Raw genomic sequence first — 22,870 nt, forward strand, 5'->3', positions numbered from 1 at the left:
TTTTTAAAGATGATTCTTAATTTCTTTTGCCCTCGTTTCAAGTAGACTTAAAATCCTTACTTGCTTACCAAAAAATAGTCATTGATTCGCACTTCGGAACATTCATTTTTAATCAAACATACCGTGGACTGTATTTTACGAATTTATGAATTCTCAGTTTGGAGGAAATAGTGGCCTGCCAATAATTTGAAATTAAAATAAAATTGTACATTTCATTTCATTACGTTTGTTCAGATCCAGCTGTTGGAAGGCTTATTGGAATCGTGGTCAGAATATGAAAACAATGTACAAGGTATGAAAACTTGGTTTGAAACCCAGGAAAAGAGGCTAAAACAGCAGCATCGAGTCGGAGACCAGGCTTCAGTCCAGAGCGCAATGAAAGACTGTCAGGTAACTGGCCCGGGCGCTGACGCGCTCCAGTTCACAGTTTCACGGCATGTGCCAAATGAAGGTGCCCTTCTTGAGAACTGAGAGTTAAATACTGAGAACAGTGGCATTTGATTACAAATTTCTCTGATTACGTGAGCTTTTAGAGTTTTCCTATTAGGTCTTTTCACCTCTTTTTATAAAATTTAAAATAGAATATTTAAACACACTCATAAGGAGAGGATGCTGCTAACCCCTGATCATCAGATACTGATCATCAGATTTAATAATTATCAAGATTTTGACATAGTTCCCTGAATATTTCTTCTCTCCTGAAAGATGTCATAATTAATTCCAGATAGCATGCCAGTTTATTCCTGCATTTTACAATTCCCCGCTCTACAAAATGGACTTTTCTTATATAACCATAATATTATCACCACCAAAAGTTTAACATACTATCGAGTCCCTTAATATTTGTAATGCTCAACCCATAACACTGTTTCCTAAATTTCCTGTAAAATGTATACTTCTAGTTAATTTATTTCCATAAAGATACAGCAGTGTCTATATGTTCATATGCTCATTAGCTCTCTTAAGTCGCTAATATTTTCTTAATACCATTACTTGCTGGAGAAAATGTAGACTGGCCCCGGACCCAGGATCAGCCTGTGTATTTCCCCAAAGTGGCATTTAACTTGCTCTTCTCTCCCCTGTATTTCCTATGAATGGGTGTTAGCACAAGAGGCTTGATTGGATTCTGGCTCAACTCTCATGGAGGTGGGGGGGTTGTTCACAGGTGACAGTGTGACTACTGTGTCTCATGCTTGCTCTGGTAGTGGCAAGGCTGCGGGTTCAGGTGCAGTGGGCACACTCTAAATGTTCCCCATTGACCTAGGAACACTTATTCTTTCCTCAGATATTCTTATTTCTACAGAAGAAATGGGAGCTGTCACAGTGAACCCTGCAATAATTGTTTTTAAACGTAATTCAGTAATTTGTAACGTGTTACAGATTAGCTGTGACGCTTCTTGGTAGTGTTTCCTAAGAACAGTTGAAGACACAGCTGGGAAGCAATTCTGCAGAAATGCCCCTTTCCCAAAGCTAGTTTTTCTATTCCAGATTTCCAATAGAATGGCCTTTAGTAATGAACTTCCTTCCGAGCAGCACTTCTTCTGTGGGCCCATGTAGCGTCAGGTATATTTAAGCTCCGAAGCAAAGCTGTTCGGTTCAGAAAAGGAAGAGCAGATGCTCTTTGCTGGGTTGACACACTAATGGATTTCCAGTCAGAGATGCATACAAATGGCGAAGGAAACCATCACATAGAGAAATAGCTTGAAATTTAAAAAAAGCTTCACGTCAGAAGATGGGTGTGTAAAAATGGAAGACCAAAAAACATCGTTGCATTTTCTTTGTTAAAAATACGTTTTTATCGATTTTAGAGAGGAAGGAAAGGGAGAGAGAAACATCAATGATGAGAGAAAATCATTGATTGACTGCCTCCTGCACCCCCCCCCCCCCCCCCCCCGCCAATGGAGATCGAGCCTGCAACCGGGGCATGTGTTCTGACCAGGAATTAAACCTGGGACCTCTTGGTGCATGGGTCAATGCTCAACCACTCAGCCACACCAGCTGGGCCATCGTTGCATTTTCAATTCTCCAGGGGCCAGTAGCATTTCTAATTTAGGCATCCATTCTAAAATGTGCAGATAAGTCAGAATTTCAAATTTTGACTTTGGAGCATGAAAACGTATACCTCTGGATGAGCTCGTGAGTTCAAACACTGACATTAAAATTAAAAGATAATTCACGTGTTAAACATGAGCAGGATTAGTGCTTCCTTGTCATATTGTTGTGATAGACATTGCTGTGGAAAGACTGAAACGATACCTTAATGTAACTTTTCTTTTTTCTTCCTTCTCTCCTACTGTTTTTTCTTTCTTAGTAGTTTTTTCTTATTTTCTGTTACTTTTCCCTGCCATTTCCCATTGTGTTTCCTTGCATGTCCATGTCTTCTATTTAATAGAGAGAGACACTGTTATCTGGAAAATGCAGTGGACGCCTGGCAAGCTCTACTCCCTTTCAGACCCAAATGTTGGTCTCCCAGAGGTTCACGTCAGGCAGTGTCAGGAAGGAAAGCTGGGAGTGTGGATCAAGGAACGTGACGCCAATGCCAATTTGTGATTTCAAGTGAAAAGTCATTTTTCTAAACAAAGAACAGAGTGAATGTAGCTCCACTGAGTTATTCGGGGGCATCAGTGGGTCTCTGTGTGTGTGCATGCATGTGTGCGTGTGTGTGTGTTGTTTTTTTTTTCCCCTCTAACTGGCATGTTTCATTGGCAGTACCATAAACCTTGATCAAAATTTATTGTCATTTTTGGGAAATGGTTCCTCTGGACCAAAGTGTGAAATTCAAGCCAGCATGCTTAAATTGATGACTGGATTCAAGCTTTACTTTGTTTTAAAAACCTCTTGAATATTTTTCCACTCTTTCGAGGTGATTTATTCATTAATATCATCATATTTCCTGCTATGTAGGAATTAACTCAAGAATGATTCATTATAGCAAAAAATGTTGGGTTTGGCTTTTCCCTTCATTGATCAGAAACAGAATCATCTTTTAATTATTATTGAAAGGAAAGGATGGCACCTTCATTTTGCACAACATATATATTTCAGCCCTGTTTCCCTACTGGGTTTGCCTTTATGGCCATATTAAGGTACAGAGCATTTTGGGGATGTGTTTCTGAGCAATGGGACATTAATTCCACAGAGCCCCTGAACAAAGGACACCTCTGGACAAATGAGGATACATTTAATTCCAGTGGTTGAATTTTAGAATCATATTAAAGACATAGTGGAAGGATTCTTTATGGTTATTTAATATTTCAGAGAGGTAGAGATAAATATCTTTCAATAGTAAAGTTAATTATGTTTTCTGTGCTGTATAAAAGACCCATTGCCCTAGTAATCACTATATTCATCCTCTGGTTAATTATCTAAGCTGTCGAAATACTGACAGAAATATAAAGTGGAAATTAAAGAACAAAGTTAAAAACACAAATGATCTATTCTGGCTTCTAAATGCATGCATTTCCAATTAATAATACATCATGACAAAAGTAGCTTCATGATAATTAAGGAGAGAAAAATAAATAAATTTGCACTGAAGCATGGCAGAGTATCAACTGACTGAATATAACAATACTGTCTTACATTTGCTTAGTATTTATTTACCTATTTATTACATTTGCCTAGTTTTTAACAGCTTAAAAGATTATATGAATATATATAGTATATGTTTCATATATATATATATATATATATATATATATATATATATATATATATATATATATAATGTTAGCCTTTTCAGGTAAGCAAATCTATTATTATTCCTATTTTATAAATTAGGTAGACTTAAAAGTTTGGACCCCACAGGAATAAAAATAAAAGAGGCACAACATTTGTAATGAATACAGCAGAGGCTGGGCTCCTCTCAATAGCCTCTGAAAAGCACCACCCAATCCCCATCTTGTTATCTCTATGTGGTTCATGAGAGAAGGGTAGAAATCTTTTCTACAGAATTGAGACATTATCTAAATTTAAAATATTTTGGAATTTTTTCACTCTAACCTCCAAGGTCTACACACTTCTACATCTAGCTCTGGGCTGCACTTCTGAATTTGAGACTGTAGCCAGGCCTTAATCTATGGCTTCTCCATCACCCAACCTGGGTTTGGCATCTCTCCACAACTCCTGTCCAGCTGCCTGGCCTGCAGCACTGGGCTTGGAGGCAGTGAGCTCAGAAGGCTGGGTTCCAAGCCCACCTTCAGCCTCACCAGCTCTGAGACCCAGGACAGGTTGTCTGACATGATCTCCCACATGCTCATTCACAAAGTGGTGAGAGCAGTCAGAGCCTGCCTCACTGAGCTCTCCAAATTTTCAAAAGGTGTTCAAATATTGGTTAAGGTTGTGAAGCATGGTTAAGTGTGATCTCCAGGTCATTGCCTCATTTTCTTTTCTTTTTTGCACATCCCATACTGACAGTTATAAATGCACATCCCAAAGAAAATGAGGATTTGGTTCATGAAAAAAAAGCCTGTAATTTTTTCAAATCACATAGTATCAGACTATTTTAGGGAGAAATAAAGGATAATAGACATTCTGAAGAATCTGTGACACAGTGAATGTTTGTAACGTATCCGAAGTGCCACAGCTCCATTGTAGCCGAAATATAACTAAATCTCAGATACTGGGCTACAGGATACCATTCCATTGCATTTTACCATGGGTTAGGACGGGGTAATTTTTCCAACACCAAGATACATGAATTTAAGAATTTAATCATGTTACCAGTTCCGACTATTTCCTATAGCTTCTTGAAAAAAAGTTACATGGTGACATTTCCTTATCAGGCAATCAAAATTTTACTTTGATATGTTATGCTAATTTATCATGGAATAAAAAGGCCATTTACATAATTTAAATGCAGGAAAAAGTTTCACTATGGAGACCCTATCCTGAGAATTACAAGCTTTTGGGGTTATTTAGAGATTTTTAGGTTATGAGACTATCATGGCTCAATTTCAGTGCATCATAATAGAGCAATTTACAATGACGATGTTTTTAATCTTTCAGGATCTAGAAGATTTGATTAAAGCCAAAGAAAAAGAGGTGGAGAAGATTGAACAGAGTGGACTTGCTTTGATTCAGGACAAAAAGGAAGAAGTGTCTGGGGCTGTCGTGAGCACGCTGCGGGAGCTCAAGCAGACCTGGGCGCATTTAGACCACATGGTAACGTTAATGCTGTGCGCGCTGGCTCCAAGCCCTGCTCGCCATGTCACGCTCATGACCTGCTGTTGGTTTTCCTAAAGTAACTGAGTAATTAATACGAATCTGTACATCAACTCTTTGTACTTAAGTTCACTTTATTAACCATATATATATATATATATATATATATATATATATATATATGTAAATTTCAGAGAGGAAGGAAGTGGGAGAGATAGAAACATCAATGATGAGAGAGAATCATTGACTGGCTGCCTCCTGCACACACCCCACTGAGGATCAAGCCCACAACCCAGGCATGTGCCCTAACCAGGAATTGAACCATGACGTCCTGATTCATAGGTCAATGCTTAACCATTCAGCCACACGGGCCAGGCTATTAACCTCTTTTTTTTTAAAGCCTAGCTTCAGATCTTTTCTATAATAAATATACAATAACCTCATTCATTTCCATGTCCATAGACACCATGTAGGCACACACATTTCTCCGATGTGTATCCCCAGCCCGGATTTCTCTCCTAAAATCTAGATAGAGACAGAGGCTGGGGTCGAGAGAGAAACCCAATGTGTAGATGTTGCCTCTTGCATGACCAATAGACATCTCAAATTCCTGTGTCCAAACCACCTCCTGTCCCCCCCACACCTACACTCTCCCCCCATCTCAGGCAATGACAACTCTAACCTTCCAGTTGTTTGGGCAGAAAACCGTGGGGTCATTCTTCACTCCTGTCTTTCTGTCATACCCCACATCCCAGCCCATCAGCAAACAGGTCAGGTGTATTTTCAGACTCCAAGCTCTGCCCTGTCCCTGCACTTAGCCCCCAGGCCCATGTCATCACGACCACTCACCTTGAGGTTATCAGTGACCTCCTCGGTAGTCTCCATGCCAGAGAGGTCCTGTTCAGATGGAAATCAGATCACAGCAGTCCTCAGCTCAAACCCGCCGTTAGCTTCTTGTCTCATTTAGAACGAGGACAAACCTGGTGAGGACCTGAAGGCCCACGTGACCCGGCCTCCAGGGTCCCTCTGACCTCGTCTCCGGCAGCTGTCTGTCCTGCAGGCTCATTTGGCTTCTGTTCTCCCCCTGCTCTTGAACTCCACAGGCCTGGCCCACGCTCAGGGACTTTGCACTGGCTGTGTCCTTCACCTGGAACACCACACCCTCTCCTCAGTATCCACCAGGTCACTCCCTATCCTCAAAGTCTTTCTTCAAATTTTCCATCTCAGTGTGGGCTTTCCTGACCCCCCCATATTCCCTGACTCTCCTTTGCTCTGCCTTTATTTCTATTATTTATCAACTTCTAACATGTGGTATAGTCTACTTCTCGGTTCATATTTCTCCCACTGAAACATAGCTCCATGAGACACTTGATAAATAGAAGCTGAATGGAGTGTTGAATCCTCTGAAAAGAAGAATACATGTCAAAGCAAATACTGTTCTGCACACAAATAGTCATTATCCACACTTCACAGAAGCAGGCGCTGCAGCACCAGCCGGACAGTGAGTGAGACTGGTGGCCCAGCAAGCAGCTGCTTACAGCCTGCGCTCTCCTCCCCGTGCAGCGAGGCAGTTTTCCCTTCCCTTAGTTTCAACCTGATTTTTAATTCATTTTTTTGTATATTTTTATAAGTTTACTATCTTTTTATTTATTTATATATTTTTATTGATCTCAGAGAGTAAGGGAGAGGGAGAGAGAGATAGAAACATCAATGATGAGAGGGCATTGTTGATCAGCCGCCTCCTGCATGCCCTACACTGGGGATCAAGCTCACAACCCGGGCATGTGCCCTGACCAGGAATTGAACCGTGTCCTCCTGGTTCATAGGTCAGCGTTCAACCACTGAGCCACACCAGCTGGCCTATATGTATTTTTATAAATCATCAAAAATTCTTGGAAACAATTTACCACATAAATAAATTAAGGTATTCTTTCATAGAAACATCATCTCAAGCATAACACAAAGAAGAACTAGACTCCTTAAAAATTCTCATTTCCTCCTGGCTTTATTTTCCTGTCTCTTCCTGACTTTCATGGGCTGGGCCCTGGCACCTGTCTGCACCTGTGGGCATCTCTGAGGCAGCACCTTCTTAGTTCATGGGCCCATTAGATGGTATCTCAATTGGTTTCAACATTATTTTTTATGCTAAGAAGAAAAGCAGAGCATGCAGGTACAAATTAATGTATTATATAATCTACTAGACGCCCAATGCACGAAATTTGTGCAAGAATAGGCCTTCCTTTCCCCAACTGCCAGCACTGGCTTCCCTCTAGCCCTGGCTCTGTCCAGAAGGTCATCTGGTCTAATTAGCATGTTATGCTTTTAATATTATAGATTTTCTTAACTATGGTCATAGTTCCTCCATATTAAAAAGATTGCATTCAGAAGATTGGGGCTGACATCCAGGAAGTCCAAAGCAGATATCTTTCTAAATGATACAGACAAATTAAAAACTTTTCTGTTGCAGATAAGTATGGGGGGAAGTGTTCTGAGAAGTTTTTGTCTCAAGATACTCATTTGTGCGTGTGTGTGCACATATGTGAGATAGATAGACTGATAAGTATCATTTCCTGGGACCAGATTTGCCTTGTTTCAAATGTAGACTTCTCACATTCTAGCAGTATGATCCCAGGTGATTTTCATAATGTCTTTGTGCCTCGGTTTCCTCATCTGTAAGACTGAGATGATGTTATCTACCTCATAAAGTTGTTATGAAGACTAAACAAGTTAATGCATTAGTCAAAACACTCATTTTCTAAACTGTAGTATTAAATATATTGGCTTTTTATCACTTTTATATAATATATGTTACATATAATGATTATGTATAAAACCTTTTCAAGAATTTTGATTTAGCCCTAACTGGTTTGGCTCAGTGGATAGAGCGTCGGCCTGCGGACTGAAGGGTCCCAGGTTTGATTCCGGTCAAGAGCATGTACCTTCGTTGCAGGCAAATCCGCAGTAAGGGGGTGTGCAGGAGGCAGCTGATTGATGTTTCTCTCTCATCGATGTTTCTAACTCTCTATCCTTCTCCCTTCCTCTCTGTAAAAAATCAATAAAACATATTTAAAAAAAATTTTGATTTAGACTGAGTGTTCAAAAGTAGGAGAGGCATCAGTTTCAACATTGCTATATCTTATGTTTGAAATCTTTTGTGTTTGAGTTCACTTATAATACCTGCAATCCTGATAAAGTGCTTCAATATTAATTTTTTCCACCCATTGAACACATGTTTTGTAATGTTAAGTGTGATGCAGTTGTAAGACGTGTCTTTCTCTTTGAAAAGGCTGGGCAGTTAAAGGTACTGCTGAGGTCCGTGCATGACCAGTGGAGCCAGCACAAGGCGGCCTCTGATGAGATCAACAGCGGCCTCCTGGAGGCCAGGTACTCCCTCTCCCGCTTCCGCCTGCTGATCGGCTCCTTGGAAGCTGTGCAAGTTCAGGTAGACAATCTTCAGGTAAGGACTAAACTCATCCTGCCCTGAACATGCTTTTGAATTTGAGGAAATAAAGAAAATAGCAAATGTGGACATCGTCCTGGAATACTGCTGTCTATTGCTTACATTTAATTATTTTTGAAATGTTTAAATAATTTTACCTGCAGATATCTTTCTAAACGATACAGACAAACTCAAAACTTAACTTTATTTGTTCCTCATCCAAACTTGCCTGTGGATACCGAATTCTGGATTAATGGTATCTAATGAAATGACTTTTAAATTCTAACATGTAAATATCCACCTGAATGTATTTTGTAAAATGATTTTTATACCCAAATCTATCTCCTTGATCCATGTCGCTGCCTTCTCTGTCTTCCCTTTTCTCTTTTTATCCTGCTTCTCCAAACATATGCTCAGGGATTAAAAAGAAAGCAAAGAGAAAAATAGCAGAAGTGGTAAATTTTTAAACTACTGTTTTCTTTTTATTTAGCATAATATCTGTGGTCTGCCCGGTGTGTACACATATCCTCTGTTTCTGGCACCGGCTGCTTCGTTTCCTGTGTCATTATCATTGCATTCATCTAGAGTGGCATCGTGGCATCGTTGCTGTTTGATTTAAACACAGCACCCCTCCTAGCTCAGGCCACTTCCCTCAGATTAGCGGCTGCCCCCACTTCCCGGCACATCTGGGCACTGGACACCCCACCTGTCACTGCTCTTTGTCCCCGGCTACTTAATGCAGACTATGGGGTGGCAGGGCAGGCCCTCAAGGGATGGGATGCCAGCAAGGGCCCAGCATGTATCTCCTTGGTTTGGAGATCAAAATGCATATGCTGCTGACCTCATAGGCAGGCTTTCTGAAGGGCATACCTTTGGTGCAGGGGGGCTGGGCAGTCAGGAAGAAGGATAAAATGTGTCTATATAATGTATTTGAACCTTAAATTCTTGTTGCAGATGCTAAGAATCATTAAAAGTTATTTTGAGAATAGTAAGTTTAAAAGCACATTTTATAACTTTGAGGAGGTTATAAGGACTTTTTAACTTAGCCTCGTCTATGTTGAACACCTGCAAATGCTCTCCTAAGGTATGAAAGAATCCAGGGTCTGTATGTTGCATATTTTGAATTGATGGCCACCAGATGCCAGTGTTAAATAGGACTGGACTTTGTGGCCTCCTTCACGTATGGAGATGCACTAAGAATCGAGAGCATCACTTGGTTGCACGGAGAGCTGAGACTCTCAGGAATACTTGCATCTAAAGCATTGCAGCAACGTCACTGTGTCTATATTCATATGTGCATATTCATGAAAACAGCTACAAATTACTTTTAGACTTCGTTTTTAGCATTTAGACCTAGTAACTGCTATTTTATCTGTGGTATTTTTTCTTTGGGCAGAATCTTCAAGATGATCTAGAGAAACAGGACAAGAGCTTACAGAAATTTGACTCTGTCACCAACCAGCTGTTAAAACAGTGTCACCCACCTGTGACGGAAACTCTTACCAGTACCTTAAAGGAAGTCACCATGAGGTATGGCGCTCGCTAACTGAACACTGTGATGCATTGCGTACAGCACAACCGCATTGTAAGTAGTGACGCAATGAAAACTTGCCAGCGTTTTGAATTTGGGCTTTGCAGATTTTATTCCACTTGCGCTTTAATTTTGACAGCATGAAGCTAATGGTAAGTAAAAGCAGGGAAGATGTTTAGAGAGAAATTAGAACTGCTGTGTACCCAAAGATGGGCCTCATTCCTGCAGGCCCCCCCTGGGGTGACTGTGACATGCTCCTTTTTATGATGTGCAATAGAAATGAGACATCCTTGCATGCCTTCCAAATGCGCATGACGCAGGATCGTGAAACATAAAACAGCAAGTCAGAGCCTTTGGCGCGAGGGGGAGGTCTGCCCACGCGTGTTGGGTCTCATTTCCAGATGGAACAACTTGCTGGAAGAGGTGGCGGAGCAGCTGCAGGCCAGCAGGGCCCTCCTGCAGCTGTGGCGGCGGCATCGGGACTACTCCGCGCAGTGCGCCTCCGCGGTCCAGCAGCAGGCGGGCCGCACCCAGGAGCTGCTGAAGGCGGCCGCCAGCAAGGACATCGCCGATGACGAAGTGGCTACGTGGGTGCACGATTGCAGTGTACGTTCGGGCACGATCATGGTCTGTTTCCCAAACATGCCTTTCGTAGACTTCTCCAGTTTGGCAGGGCGAGTGCTGATGTGGGTAAGCCTTTGGTATGTCTCAGTATGTGAGACGATTGACCCCAAAGAGTTGTTTTAATCAAGGAGCCTGCTAGGTTTTCAGAACATATGCTTCGGATTTTAAAAGCCCCTCTCATTGTTCCATCCATCTATCTATCATCTATCTATCTATCTATCTATCTATCTATCTATCTATCTATCTATCACTTAAAATATATGTTTATTGATTTCAGAGAGGGAGAGAGAGACAGAAACATCAATGATGGAAGAGAATCATTGATTGGCTGCCTCCTGCACGCCCCCTACTGGGGATTGACTCCATACACGGGCATGTGCCTTTGACCAGAATCAACCCGGGATCCTTCAGTCCGCAGGCTAACGCTCTATCCACTGAGCCAAACTGTCTAAGGCTCATTTTCCCATTTAAAACAATGAGTTGTTTTCCCATTTTTCCTAATGGAATGCAATCCATGTGAATGATTCAAGCTGTTTCTACAGAGATGGTCAATGTAAGAAATGACCGTATGGAGAATAATGCTATATCTTTTAAAAATCTACAGTTAAAGGTTTCATCCAGTTTGGTTCATTATCTTTTACACAAGCATCAACATAATGCCTTCTAAGAATTTAATGGTACAAAGAAATCTTTCTCTCTTGATTTATGGGTGTATTCTTCTTAATAGCTTTCTAATAGTTCAGTTTTTCACTGTATCTGCCAATAACCTACTTAAGGTTTTCAGGAACAGTTCTCTTGTTTCCTGCAGTGCATGGCTCTTACTATTTGTCCTTTTTTATCTTTAATGAATTTGTTTCAAATATCTTCTTACAAACTTTTCCACTTAGTTTATCAGAATTAGGCAAGTTATAAAAAGCACATAAATAAAAGTTTAACCTAGTCTAATACATTTACATTAATAACAAATCATCACGTGAAAGCTACAGTTGAATATGTATGGTGAATATAGTTCTCCTGATTTTTCTCCGTCTACTGAGGGTTTATCCTTAACAAGATTTGTCATTGTCAATATTCAGCCCTCGGAGTGGAGATACACCTGTTTTAGAGTGCAGTGCTCCCAGTTGTGCCTTTATCTGATAGCTATGTCAAGGGTCAAGTCGCCCTTTGCTTTTCTTCCTCTCACAGTAGGCCCTGCATGTGTAGAAGCAGGCTCTTCTCTCTCCTCCATGTCTGGTGGGGCAACAGCAGCAAGTAGAAGAGTCAGTCATGTGTCATTGCTTAGTGCAGTGATGGCGAACCTATGACATGCGTGTCAGAGGTGACACGCAAACTCATTTTTTTTGGTTGATTTTTCTTTGTTAAATGGCACTTAAATATATAAAATAAATATCAAAAATACAAGTCTTTGTTTTACTATGGTTGCAAATATCAAAAAATTTCTATATGCGACACGGCACCAGAGTTAAATTAGGGTTTTTCAAAATGCTGACACGCCGAGATCAAAGTGTTCGCCATCACTGGCTTAGTGGTAGACGGAAACCAGAAATCAGATTTTCACTGGCTTATCATTCTGAGCATAAAAGGTGGAGGCAAGAGCTACCATGGAAAATACTGGAAGTGCAGCTCACCCCTAGCCCTGCGTACCAGAACCATCATGAGGGTTCCACACCCCACTGAGATAGGCGGGTGTGTCACAACCACTGTACCTCGACCACTCATCCTACAGATGATACTGTTGATAAACTCATCTCTTGGGCCTATAACGCTAAGTAGAAAGAGATAAAATATGGCGCTGTATTTTCAATTTGACATCAATTATATGAAGAAGCAAGAAAAAAACTGTCCACCGTTGCAGTTATTGGCTCTACTTGTAGATTTGTTTTTCTTGTTTATGTATGTTTTGCTGTATTCCCCTGTGTTCTACAGTAAAAGTCTCTGTGGCTTTTATGATCAGAACTAGAGGCCTGATGCACGAAATTCGCAATAATTAACATATTACTATGTTTTTTTATCATTATAGATAGTAAATGCGTTCTTTAAAATTTTTAATCCACATGAGTTCTTGCTAGACAGCACATAATCCCACACCATACATTATCTGGAGAGCTTCAGTTTTAGGTCTTTGGCCCCAGCCCCGATGTTGGTGACCATCAACTGAGAAAGCAGTCTATGCTTTCAGCCCTCTGTCCTCCCTTCAGTCCCAGGACACAGCTGCCTCTTCTGGGTTGCCTGTGGGCATCCGCAGCCCCGGCTAGGAAACCAGCCACAGGAAGGAGAAAATGCCAGGACATTTGGCTGTGTGTGCCTTTGGATTGATTAGTGGGGTGTGGAACCCTGGCGATGGTTCTGGTGCACAGGGCTAGGGGTGAGCTGCACTTCCAGTATTTTCCATGGCATCTCTTTTATGCTCAGAATTATAAGCCAGTGGAAATTGAATTTATAAATTGGGCTCAGTTCTTGATTATTTTTCCTTCAGGTGAAGGTGATTTCGTGTAATAACTTGACAGATAAGAATGGAGTGTTTCTAGATGCTGATTGTTTGTTATATGGACTACACTTAGCATGTGGTTTCATGACGGGCGTGTTTTCATCTTCCACAGGACCTCCTCAGAGGTCTGGGCACCGTTAAGGATTCCCTGTTTGTTCTCCATGAGCTGGGGGAGCAACTCAAGCAACAGGTGGATGCTTCCGCAGCAGCAGCCATTCACTCGGACCAGCTGTCTCTGAGTCAACACTTGTGTGCCCTGGAGCAGGCTCTTTGCAAACAGCAGACCGTGTTACAGGTACAGAGCTCACATTCAGCCTATATTGTCAATTGGGTGTTCTGTAGCTTCTGAGCATAAACTCAGGAAAAGAAGATTTTTTTCATCATTCAGACACTGCCTCCTTCAAGACCAAAGGATAAAAATATAAACAAACTTGGCATTTTCAGTGGGAATAAGGGAAGGCGGGAGTTTTACACTATTCTTTACAAAGTAATTGTGCCCCTAAACCAATGCTTTCTTCCGTGGCACTGAGTAAAATATGTTCAGTTAATAACACTAAGTGGCTTAATAATAAAATTCATAAGTTTTTGCAAGAATCAGAATATATTTCAGTTTGGTAATATATTTTAAGAGTGACTCTAACCGGGTAATTCTACATAGAAGTAACACATTCTAGGTTTTAGAAAATATTATTAAAAAGAAGAAAATGTAAAATCATTGTAGCCTTGTCTGTCCAATTGCAATTAGACAATAGACTATGAGAAATGATTTCAGCATCCATGTCCTTTCACTAGATTTCTAACTATTCATTTTCTTTTGTAATAAAAAGGCTGGAGTTCTTGACTATGAAACCTTCACCAAGAGTTTAGAAGCTTTGGAGGCCTGGATAGTAGAAGCTGAAGAAATACTTCAAGGGCAGGACCCCAGCCACTCATCTGACCTCTCGACCATCCAGGAAAGGATGGAAGAACTGAAGGCAAGTGTGTGGAAATCCTCATCCCAGACCTTCCATCTTCCCTCCTCCAGACCTTAAGGAAAACTCAAAACTTCGGACATAGGCCTACCTTTTTATTTTGAGTTGCTTCCTTCTCCAGGGTGATGAGCCTTTTGCAGAGCATGCAAAGGGAAAGCATACGCAGCCAATGTCCTGGCATTGGTTTCCAGGATGGGCTGCGAATGCCACAGGCAGACCAGATGAGGCAGCCGTGTCCTGGGACTGAAGGGAGGACAGAGGGCTGAAAGCATAGACTGCTTTCTCAGTTGATGGTCACCAACATCAGGGCTGGGGCCAAAGTCCTAAAACTGAAGCTCTCCAGATAATGTATGGTGTGGGATAGGGTGCCATCTAGCAAGAACCCAACAACTCTTGCTTACGTAGCTCTTCCCCTTCGTTGCTGGGTGACTTTGAGCTTCTCGGCCTCTTTTTCCTCATGGTAAAGTGGGAATTGTAGTGTAGTACCTAACGGGATTGTTTTGAGGCTAAAAATGAGTTATTGTATTTCTTGTAAAGCTCTTATAACAATGCTTAGTTCAAATAAGTGCTCAATAAATGTTAATTATTATTATCATCACTTTTATTATTAAATAATAAAGGGACAGATTAGCAGGGATAAATGAACTATAAAGGTAAGAAGTAAGCCTTCTCAGCCGTCAGCATAATTTTCATTGTTTATCAGTTCTATGAAGAACTACTTTTTATTCGTAAATGAATCCAGTCAATAATACACGTAACTACTAACTGTTCCCCAGGGGGTGGTGAGTAGCAATAGCCAAGTGGCAGCGGCAGCCCCGGATGCTGACTGGAAGGTGCAGCTTTTCTTTATCTGCAGCTCTCGCTATGGCAAGCAGGTGGCCTAGAAAGGCACAGGAGACAACAGCTGGCCTCTTGCTGAAATCCAAGTTCACTGAGCACTTGGAAAGCTCCTCCCCTTTCTGACCATGGTGCTAAACCCGCTCTCAAATCTCGCTTTCAGGGACAGATGTTAAAATTCAGCAGCATGGCCCCAGATTTAGACCGTCTGAATGAGCTTGGCTACAGGCTACCCCTGAATGACAAGGAAATCAAAAGGATGCAGAGTCTGAATCGGCACTGGTCTCTCATCTCCTCTCAAACCACAGAGAGATTCAGGTAGAGTCTCCAAGAGATGTTTTGGCAGCTGTGATATGTCAGTAGAAACAAGTTCATGATCGGTGTGCAGTTATAAAGCCTAGGTCTTTCTGATGTACAAAATTGGAACTAAAAGTAAGAAGCTCAAATTGTGCTTTCCCATGTTTAATGTACTAAATATTTTTTAATCAAAAAATAGCAAGCCCTTTTACATAACAATATATTAAAGATGCATCATCGTATCATTCTTAAAACTTACCATCTTAAACTTGTTTTCCAATTTTGTTTTCTAAATTTTACTACCTAACATGAAAGGTTTGTGATAGTCAAATTAGAATCAGAGGCAGAAATTATTTAATCTTGTTTTATATGCCAAAGATAGAAGAATAGGCAACAACATAGCCACTATTCTCTTTCCTTTATTCTGTCAGTAAGTTGCAGTCATTTTTGCTACAACATCAGACTTTCTTGGAAAAATGCGAAACATGGATGGAATTCCTGGTTCAGACGGAGCAAAAATTAGCCGTCGAGATTTCAGGCAATTATCAGCATCTTCTGGAGCAACAGAGAGCCCATGAGGTGAGTTATGCCAGCAGATTAGGGGCAGTTAAATAGGCCTTTGAAAGATGCTACAAAATGCCATGTGGGGGAATTAAAGGGCAGAATCTTGTGCTGAGTCTGCTAAATGCACACACTGTTTTTGCCTTCTTTCTTTGGTTGGCTTAATTCCCAAATTGTAGTCCACTCTTTGCCCCATCGTTGGTTATAAGCTGGTGGCCGGCTTCAATACCCTGCACTGGATAGTGTCACAATTGTGGTCAAGATCTACTTACAGGGGCGGGGAGGGGAGGCAGGCAGCGTTGTGGAAGGAGTTCAGAAAGTTGGATTCAATTTTCAAATTGAGTTACAGACTCCATTAATATTGCCAAGGCTAGTTGCTATAGAGATTCTGCTTTGGTAAGTCTTAGATAAAGGGAAATTGTGTGCTCTTTAAAAAGCATATATGCGTTTTATACTAGGGAATCAACCTACCAAAACCTCCAAGTGCACCTCTTGACCAGATTATATTCTATTTTTTAAGAAACACTGATAGAAAACTAGATACAAAACCCAAATTTGTTATTTTGCTGTGAGCCTCTATTTTGCTATTTACTGGTGCGACTGAGTTGTTCCATGTATTTATAAAATATATGCAAATGGGGAGAGAGGATTTACCTACAAGCAGAGAAAAGGCTTAATGCAGAATTTAAAAGAGAATAAAATGAATTTTGAAGCATTTTGTTTCACATTTAAGAAATCAAGAATTTAAATACGTGTAAGGTATTTTTAAGTCCATTTTTATTGATTTGACTGATGAGGAAATAAAATACAGCGAATGAAATCTGCAATGAGATACCCCTTTACACCCACTAGGATGGCTACAATGGAAGAGATCAATGTTGATGAGGGAGGGAATAGAGAAATTGGAATCCTTACCCATTGCTGATAGGAATTGAAAATAGTGAAGCTGTTTTGGAAAACAGTGTGGGAGTTCCTCCTAGTGTTCAACATAGAGTTATCATGTGACCCTGTATCTCCACTCCTGGGTGGAATCATCCAGGAGAAATGAAAATATACATCCACACATATATCCATGTGGTCAAAAGCTTGTACAAGAATATTGTTTATAGCGGCATTATTCATAGTAGCCAAGAAGTGGAAGCAACTCAGATATCCACCAACTGAAGAATAAATAAATAAAATGTGGTATCTTTATACAGTGGAATACTACTCGGCAATAAAAAGGAAATGCTTTGTTGACATATATTGCAAAATGGATCAGACTTGAAAATATAATGCTAAAGGGAAGAGAAGCCAATAACAAAAGACAGCACACTGCATAAGTCCATTGATATGAAATGTCAAGATGAAAAATAGGTTAGAGGTTACTTAGAGGTGGGGATTGAGAGGAAATGGGGAGTGATTCTTAATGAGCATGAAGTCCTTTTCGGGGTAATGAAAATGGTCTAAGATTTATTGTGGTATTGGTTGCACAAGTCTGCAAATATAATAAAAATCATTAAATTGCACACTTCCAATAGGTGAATTATATGGTATGTGAATTATATCTCAATAAACCTGTTTAAACAATAATTGAAAAAAAAGGTTGGAATCGTCTCTGTTGAATTTTTTAGTATTGAAATAATTTTATTAACCCAATTAAACTGAAAAATAGTGAGTTCCAAAAAAAAGTCTCTTTTATTTTTTATTCTTCAACTTCTTAAAAGGTCTTAAGCTAGTCTCTGTATGAAACCATACTCTGCATACAGAAAGATCTGGAATACAATTTATGTGCTAACCAACTTTATAGGTGATTTCAAAAGAAAGGAGAGGAACATAATTCTACTTTTAGTCAGTTTTGGTAAACAGAAATTAAACTTTAAGGCTATCCTAATTGATGGTTTACAACTACGTTATTTCTACACTGCAGGATAAAACAAGTATCCCGACTCAGCTGGAGATATTTTTCATAATCTTGCTTAAATCAGAACTTTTGGAAACTTATTAGAGAACGGGACATTAAAATTAGAAACTCTAAATTATGTGGTTTTTTGTGTTTTTTAATAACAGTTGTTTCAAGCAGAGATGTTCAGTCGTCAACAGGTTTTGCACTCGATCATTACTGATGGGCAGCGTCTTCTGGAACAAGGTCAAGTTGATGACAGGTAGGACCTTTGATATATTATTATGAAGAAAGGTTCCAGTAAATTAGTCATTTTCTTTCTAATGAGCAGATTAGAAGGCATATATCCAACCTTCCCAAGGCAATTGTACTGCAGCAGAGCCTCCGTAATTGGAGGAGAGGCTTCTATGAATCTCTGAAATGACTGAGCTTTGAATCTTTTTAAAGAACCACTATTATATGATATGAAGGACGTATCGTAATTGGAAATCACTTAGCCAACCTCTGCTATTCATCTGTAGGAGACTGGGAATAATAAGTAGATCAGAATGAATTGTATCAATGAGGCATAAATGGTTGATAAACATATGCTTCTCATAGTCTCATATGATTACAGACATTTTATTCCTAAAAGGAGCACAGAGCTGGCTAGGCCATCCTCTAACTTACAGATGAAAACTTGAGGCCCGGAAATGTGAACTGATTGGACGAAGGCCACAGAACGGAACGACGTAACACAGAATCGAGCCTAGAACTGGAGTATCTGGTTTTTAGTCGAGAACAGCCAGCTCTCTCATACCTTGCTAATTCCACCAGATTTAAAAATGGTGGGCTGCCTTAGGCCAGATTACACACAGCCTGCTTCCTCTTCGTATACTTAGCAGATTCTTTATTTAAAATGCAGGTGTACCATGGACACAGACAATAGCGAGGTGAAAGCCCGGGGAAGGGGCAGGAACAGGAATGAGGAGGTCAAGGGGAGAAAAAAAGGAAACATCTGTAATACTTTCAACAATGAAGATAACTTTTTAAAAAAAATTCCAATGCAGGGGTAATACCTAGCTCCTCATTAGCTCTGTGGTATGAGTTGATGATTTCATACTACATTTACATTTCTTGGGACCAATGTTGTGCTATCCCATCTAGACTCTGTGGTGATATTTGCAGTATAAATCTCATTTATTTTATTACATGTATATATCTTTCCCATATTTAGGACCAGTAATTGTGATTATATTTAACTTAGTATTATATTCAAAAAAGAAATCATTATTTTTATTAAGAAGCCATGTGTTTTTTTAAATGCTTTGGAAGCAATTTTAGTTTTAAGTGGCTATTTCTTTGGAAGAACATGAAAGATTTCTATGGTTAAACTTGGAACAACAAAATGTGATACCGTATTTATTCTAGTCTAAGTAAGCCAAATTTAATGTGAACTTTACAGAGAACTTAAGTCCCTCAAAAGAAGACAGATTTAAATGCAATTGACTTATCTTTTGCTTTATCCTCCCTTAGGCAACTCTATAACAATATTACAAAAGTTTGAGTCATTAAGTAAAATAAAATTTAAAAGGCATGCGCAAGCCAACATCTATTAAATTTTCATGTTATCAGTTAGGGAAAAACACCAAGGGATGAAATTATGAGGGTTGGACTGGAGAATAATTTTGAAAGTTGCAAGTGAAAAAAAAATTTTTTGGTTAGAACATGTTGACAGTAGGAAGGCCTCAGATTACGAATGCATTGTGTTTTAAGAGTTCATTTATAACGTCTGCTTTGTAGAGCTCAAGTTCAGCAGAGGGAGCAGTGTCATGCTCTCAGCAGTTCCTCATGCTGGCAGGTAGCTCAGGACTGCTCTGCTCTGCAGAGTGCGGGTGGGGCTCCAGCGAGACCTTGGCCGGCTGCCTGGCGGGGAGAGGGTAGGCAGGGCACTGCTCATGTCGCAGGGTATTCTTGGGGCCTGGAGTCACATGTTTTCAGAGATGAGAGACACTGGTAGCTTTTAGGAAGGTCTCATCAACCCAACTCATCTTATTTGGTTCTACTGCACATAGATGGTAAATATCAGAAAGCTCTTTTAAAAACAGAAACACTGAGAACACTTTTGGTTACAAACTCAGAGTTCACAGTGGCCCTAGGTAGTAGGAGGTTCCAAGAGTGTGAGCCCCGGAGAGTCAGTCACAATAGAGGAAGAATGAGTCTTGTTCCACATGAGCACTAAAACATGTGAAGAACAGTATCATCCATAAAGAAACTCATTCTATTGGGTACTAGGCAAACCTATTCTAGAGCTACAAGTCGAAGGATAAAACTCAACGAATAACTGCCAACATTTTTTATTTTTTTAAAATATAGTTTTATTGATTTCAGAGCGGAACGAAGATGGAGGGACAGAAACATCAATGATGAGAGAGAATCATTGATTGGCTGCCTCCTGCACACCCCACACTGGGGATCGAGCCCACAACCCAGGCATGTGCCCTGACTGGGAATCAAACCCCCTGGTTCATAGATTGACACTCAACCACTGAGCAATGCTGGCCGAGGCAACATTTGTTAAAGGTAGAAAATACAGAAGTAGGAAAAACGAGCTAAAAAAAATCTGATATTATTTACCTGGAAATTGAAAAGACTTCAGTAAAATTTAATACCTTTATGTATACGGACAACCTTTGTATAGCGATAGTCAGGGCTGTTTATTGTGAGGAATACTGAGAGCTCACGGAATACAGTGTGGTTTTCTTTAATTTTAAAATAACATAATTTTATTTAAGTGGCTCCTGACTCTAGCTAAAATCACCCAGTTTTATTCATTCAAAGTGGCTTATAATTCCAGCTGAGGACAGAGGTTATCAATAAGCATTGCTCCCCGTTTTCTCCTGCTGTGGCACACACCAGGTGCTGTGGACATGCTGCAAACATTTCTATAGGTGTGCTCAGGGTGAGGGTTTGGGGGGCCATTCCCATTGCAACTGCTGCCCTATGCCCCTTTCTCTCTCATGCACTCGACATTGACCTTACCCATATGCCATCAGACTGTGCTGAAATGTGAGAACACTCACTGTTTTCAAACCCTGCTATTTTAATTGTTATTCATTTTTATATTTTTTTAAATTATTTTTATTGATTTCAGAGAGGAAGGAGAGGGAGAAAGCGATAGAAACATCAATGATGAGAGAGAAACATTGATCGGCTGCCTCCTGCTCGCTCCCTACTGGGGATTGAGCCCCCAACCTGGCATGTGCCCTGCGTGGGAATCTAACTGTGACCTCCTGGTTCATAGGTCGATGCTCAACCACTGAGCCACGGCAGCCTGGCTTGTTGTTCATTTTCAAATGTGCTGGCAATAGGCCTGATAGCAGATCATGGCATGATATTTGAAAACCTCTGCCCTCGGTCGCTTTTCAGGGCTTACAGCCATCGAGTATGTGGACGTTGGCTGATAATGTCACTGCATTCAGGATCACAGTGTTTTCCCCCGTGGAATTGTTTGTTCCCCAGGGATGAGTTCAACCTGAAACTGACCCTCCTCAGCCATCAGTGGCAGGGAGTGATCCGCAGGGCCCAGCAAAGGAGGGGCATCATCGACAGCCAGATCCGCCAGTGGCAGCGCTACAAGGAGATGGCAGAGAAGCTCCGCAGGTGGCTGGTTGAGGTGTCCCACCTGCCCGTGAGCGGCCTCGGGAGCGTCCCCATTCCACTGCAGCAAGCGCGGACCCTCTTCGATGACGTGCAGGTAAGGGCAGAGCACGCTGGCTGAACCTCTTCTGCCTGTCCACTCTGCACACTTCCCAGCCTCAGTTTCTCAGAGGGGTTCTGGAGTGACTTTGGAATGAGGACAAATGTCGTTCTCAGATGTCAGCAGACACATAGAAAACGACTGCTTTCCAAAGGCCGTATTTAATGGTGAAAGTCTGGTAGGTTCCAGCCTCGTACAAACACTCCCTCCTCCTCACACACCCAGGCCGCCAGCAGCTCCTTGGGTCCCATCGGGGATGGAGAAGAAAGGGAAGGACAACCTTGCAGTCACTGCGCTTATCTTACTCATGGGTTTAAACAGTTCACTGGAGTGTCCCAAAGAAGAGAGGGGCTCAGTCCTCAGACCTGGGTGTCCATTCCTGGTCCAGCCCCTTCCTTTCACCAGCCTGGGAATTTGATTTGGGTTCCAGCTTCTTGGACAGATACCTGCTAGCCTTCTCATCAGTCTGTCCCCGTGTACTCCATGGGTCCCTCTTCCTCTGAAGGTCACCCTTCTCTGCTTTCTTTCTTCTCCTCACTTCTCTTGTAGACCTCATGTCCACACGTGGCTTCAATGACATTCTAACAGCAGAGAATGGCCAAATTGGTATCTTCTGGTCCCATTTACGTCCTGAGCTTCCAGCTCATGTAATTCATCTGCCTTTTAGATGTATGTCTATGTGCATCACACACACAACATACTCCGTGGGTTCCAACACCAGCTGGGCTCTCTGGACCAACCATTCTCCATCAGTCCAGTTCCCATGTTCCCCATCTGAGGAAATGTCATCACCAGCTAGCGGTCCATCAGTCAGTCCATAGCTGTACTCTTCTTTTTCTCTCCCTTCCCGTGTCTAATATTCTTTGTTTCCATCCCTACTGCCACTGCCTTAGAGTAGGTGCTCATGGTTTCTTGCCTAGACAGGCGATAGCTTTCTAACCTGTCATAGTAGATCCGATACATGCTCTTCTTTGACCGTGTTTTTACCCGACAGCTTTCAGCAAACACGTCATGTTCCTGCTCCATGTCCTGTGAATCTCAGTCACTTTTATTTCCAAACCAAATTCCTATGCAAGGTGGTCTCGCCTCATCTTCTTCTGCTCTTAGATGCATCCGATGTCCCAGCCACTGAAAGCCACCTCCAGGGCCCTAAATCCGTATTTACCTTGTGCAGCAAATCAGCGCAGCCTCATTTCTCTGCGTGGGAGGTGTTCTCTCCCTGCCTCCTCGCCCTCACATGACACCAGGTCCTTAACCTGGTTGTGTTTATATGTCTTTCAAGATTCACAAAGGCATTACTATTTTGAGGGAGCTCCCTGTGCACCCCAAGTGGGTTAG

General features: G+C 41.2%; 1 protein-coding gene across 3 annotated transcripts in view; it reads left to right on the forward strand.

The window, feature by feature from the left end:
* The window catches only part of SYNE1 (spectrin repeat containing nuclear envelope protein 1), a 392,090-nt gene that overhangs the window by 303,166 nt on the left and 66,054 nt on the right, over nucleotides 1-22,870 (forward strand). For all 3 annotated transcript variants that reach the window (XM_059700015.1, XM_059700013.1, XM_059700014.1), the window contains 11 exons: nucleotides 235-390; nucleotides 5,008-5,163; nucleotides 8,450-8,620; nucleotides 9,999-10,132; nucleotides 10,535-10,739; nucleotides 13,358-13,540; nucleotides 14,073-14,219; nucleotides 15,217-15,371; nucleotides 15,782-15,929; nucleotides 17,961-18,055; nucleotides 21,295-21,529. In XM_059700015.1, coding sequence (XP_059555998.1) covers nucleotides 235-390; nucleotides 5,008-5,163; nucleotides 8,450-8,620; nucleotides 9,999-10,132; nucleotides 10,535-10,739; nucleotides 13,358-13,540; nucleotides 14,073-14,219; nucleotides 15,217-15,371; nucleotides 15,782-15,929; nucleotides 17,961-18,055; nucleotides 21,295-21,529 — 1,785 coding nt within the window. The remainder of the gene's footprint in view (nucleotides 1-234; nucleotides 391-5,007; nucleotides 5,164-8,449; nucleotides 8,621-9,998; nucleotides 10,133-10,534; nucleotides 10,740-13,357; nucleotides 13,541-14,072; nucleotides 14,220-15,216; nucleotides 15,372-15,781; nucleotides 15,930-17,960; nucleotides 18,056-21,294; nucleotides 21,530-22,870) is intronic.

Source organism: Myotis daubentonii, chromosome 6 (assembly GCF_963259705.1).
Source record: "Myotis daubentonii chromosome 6, mMyoDau2.1, whole genome shotgun sequence".
Taxonomy (NCBI): Eukaryota; Metazoa; Chordata; class Mammalia; order Chiroptera; family Vespertilionidae; genus Myotis; species Myotis daubentonii.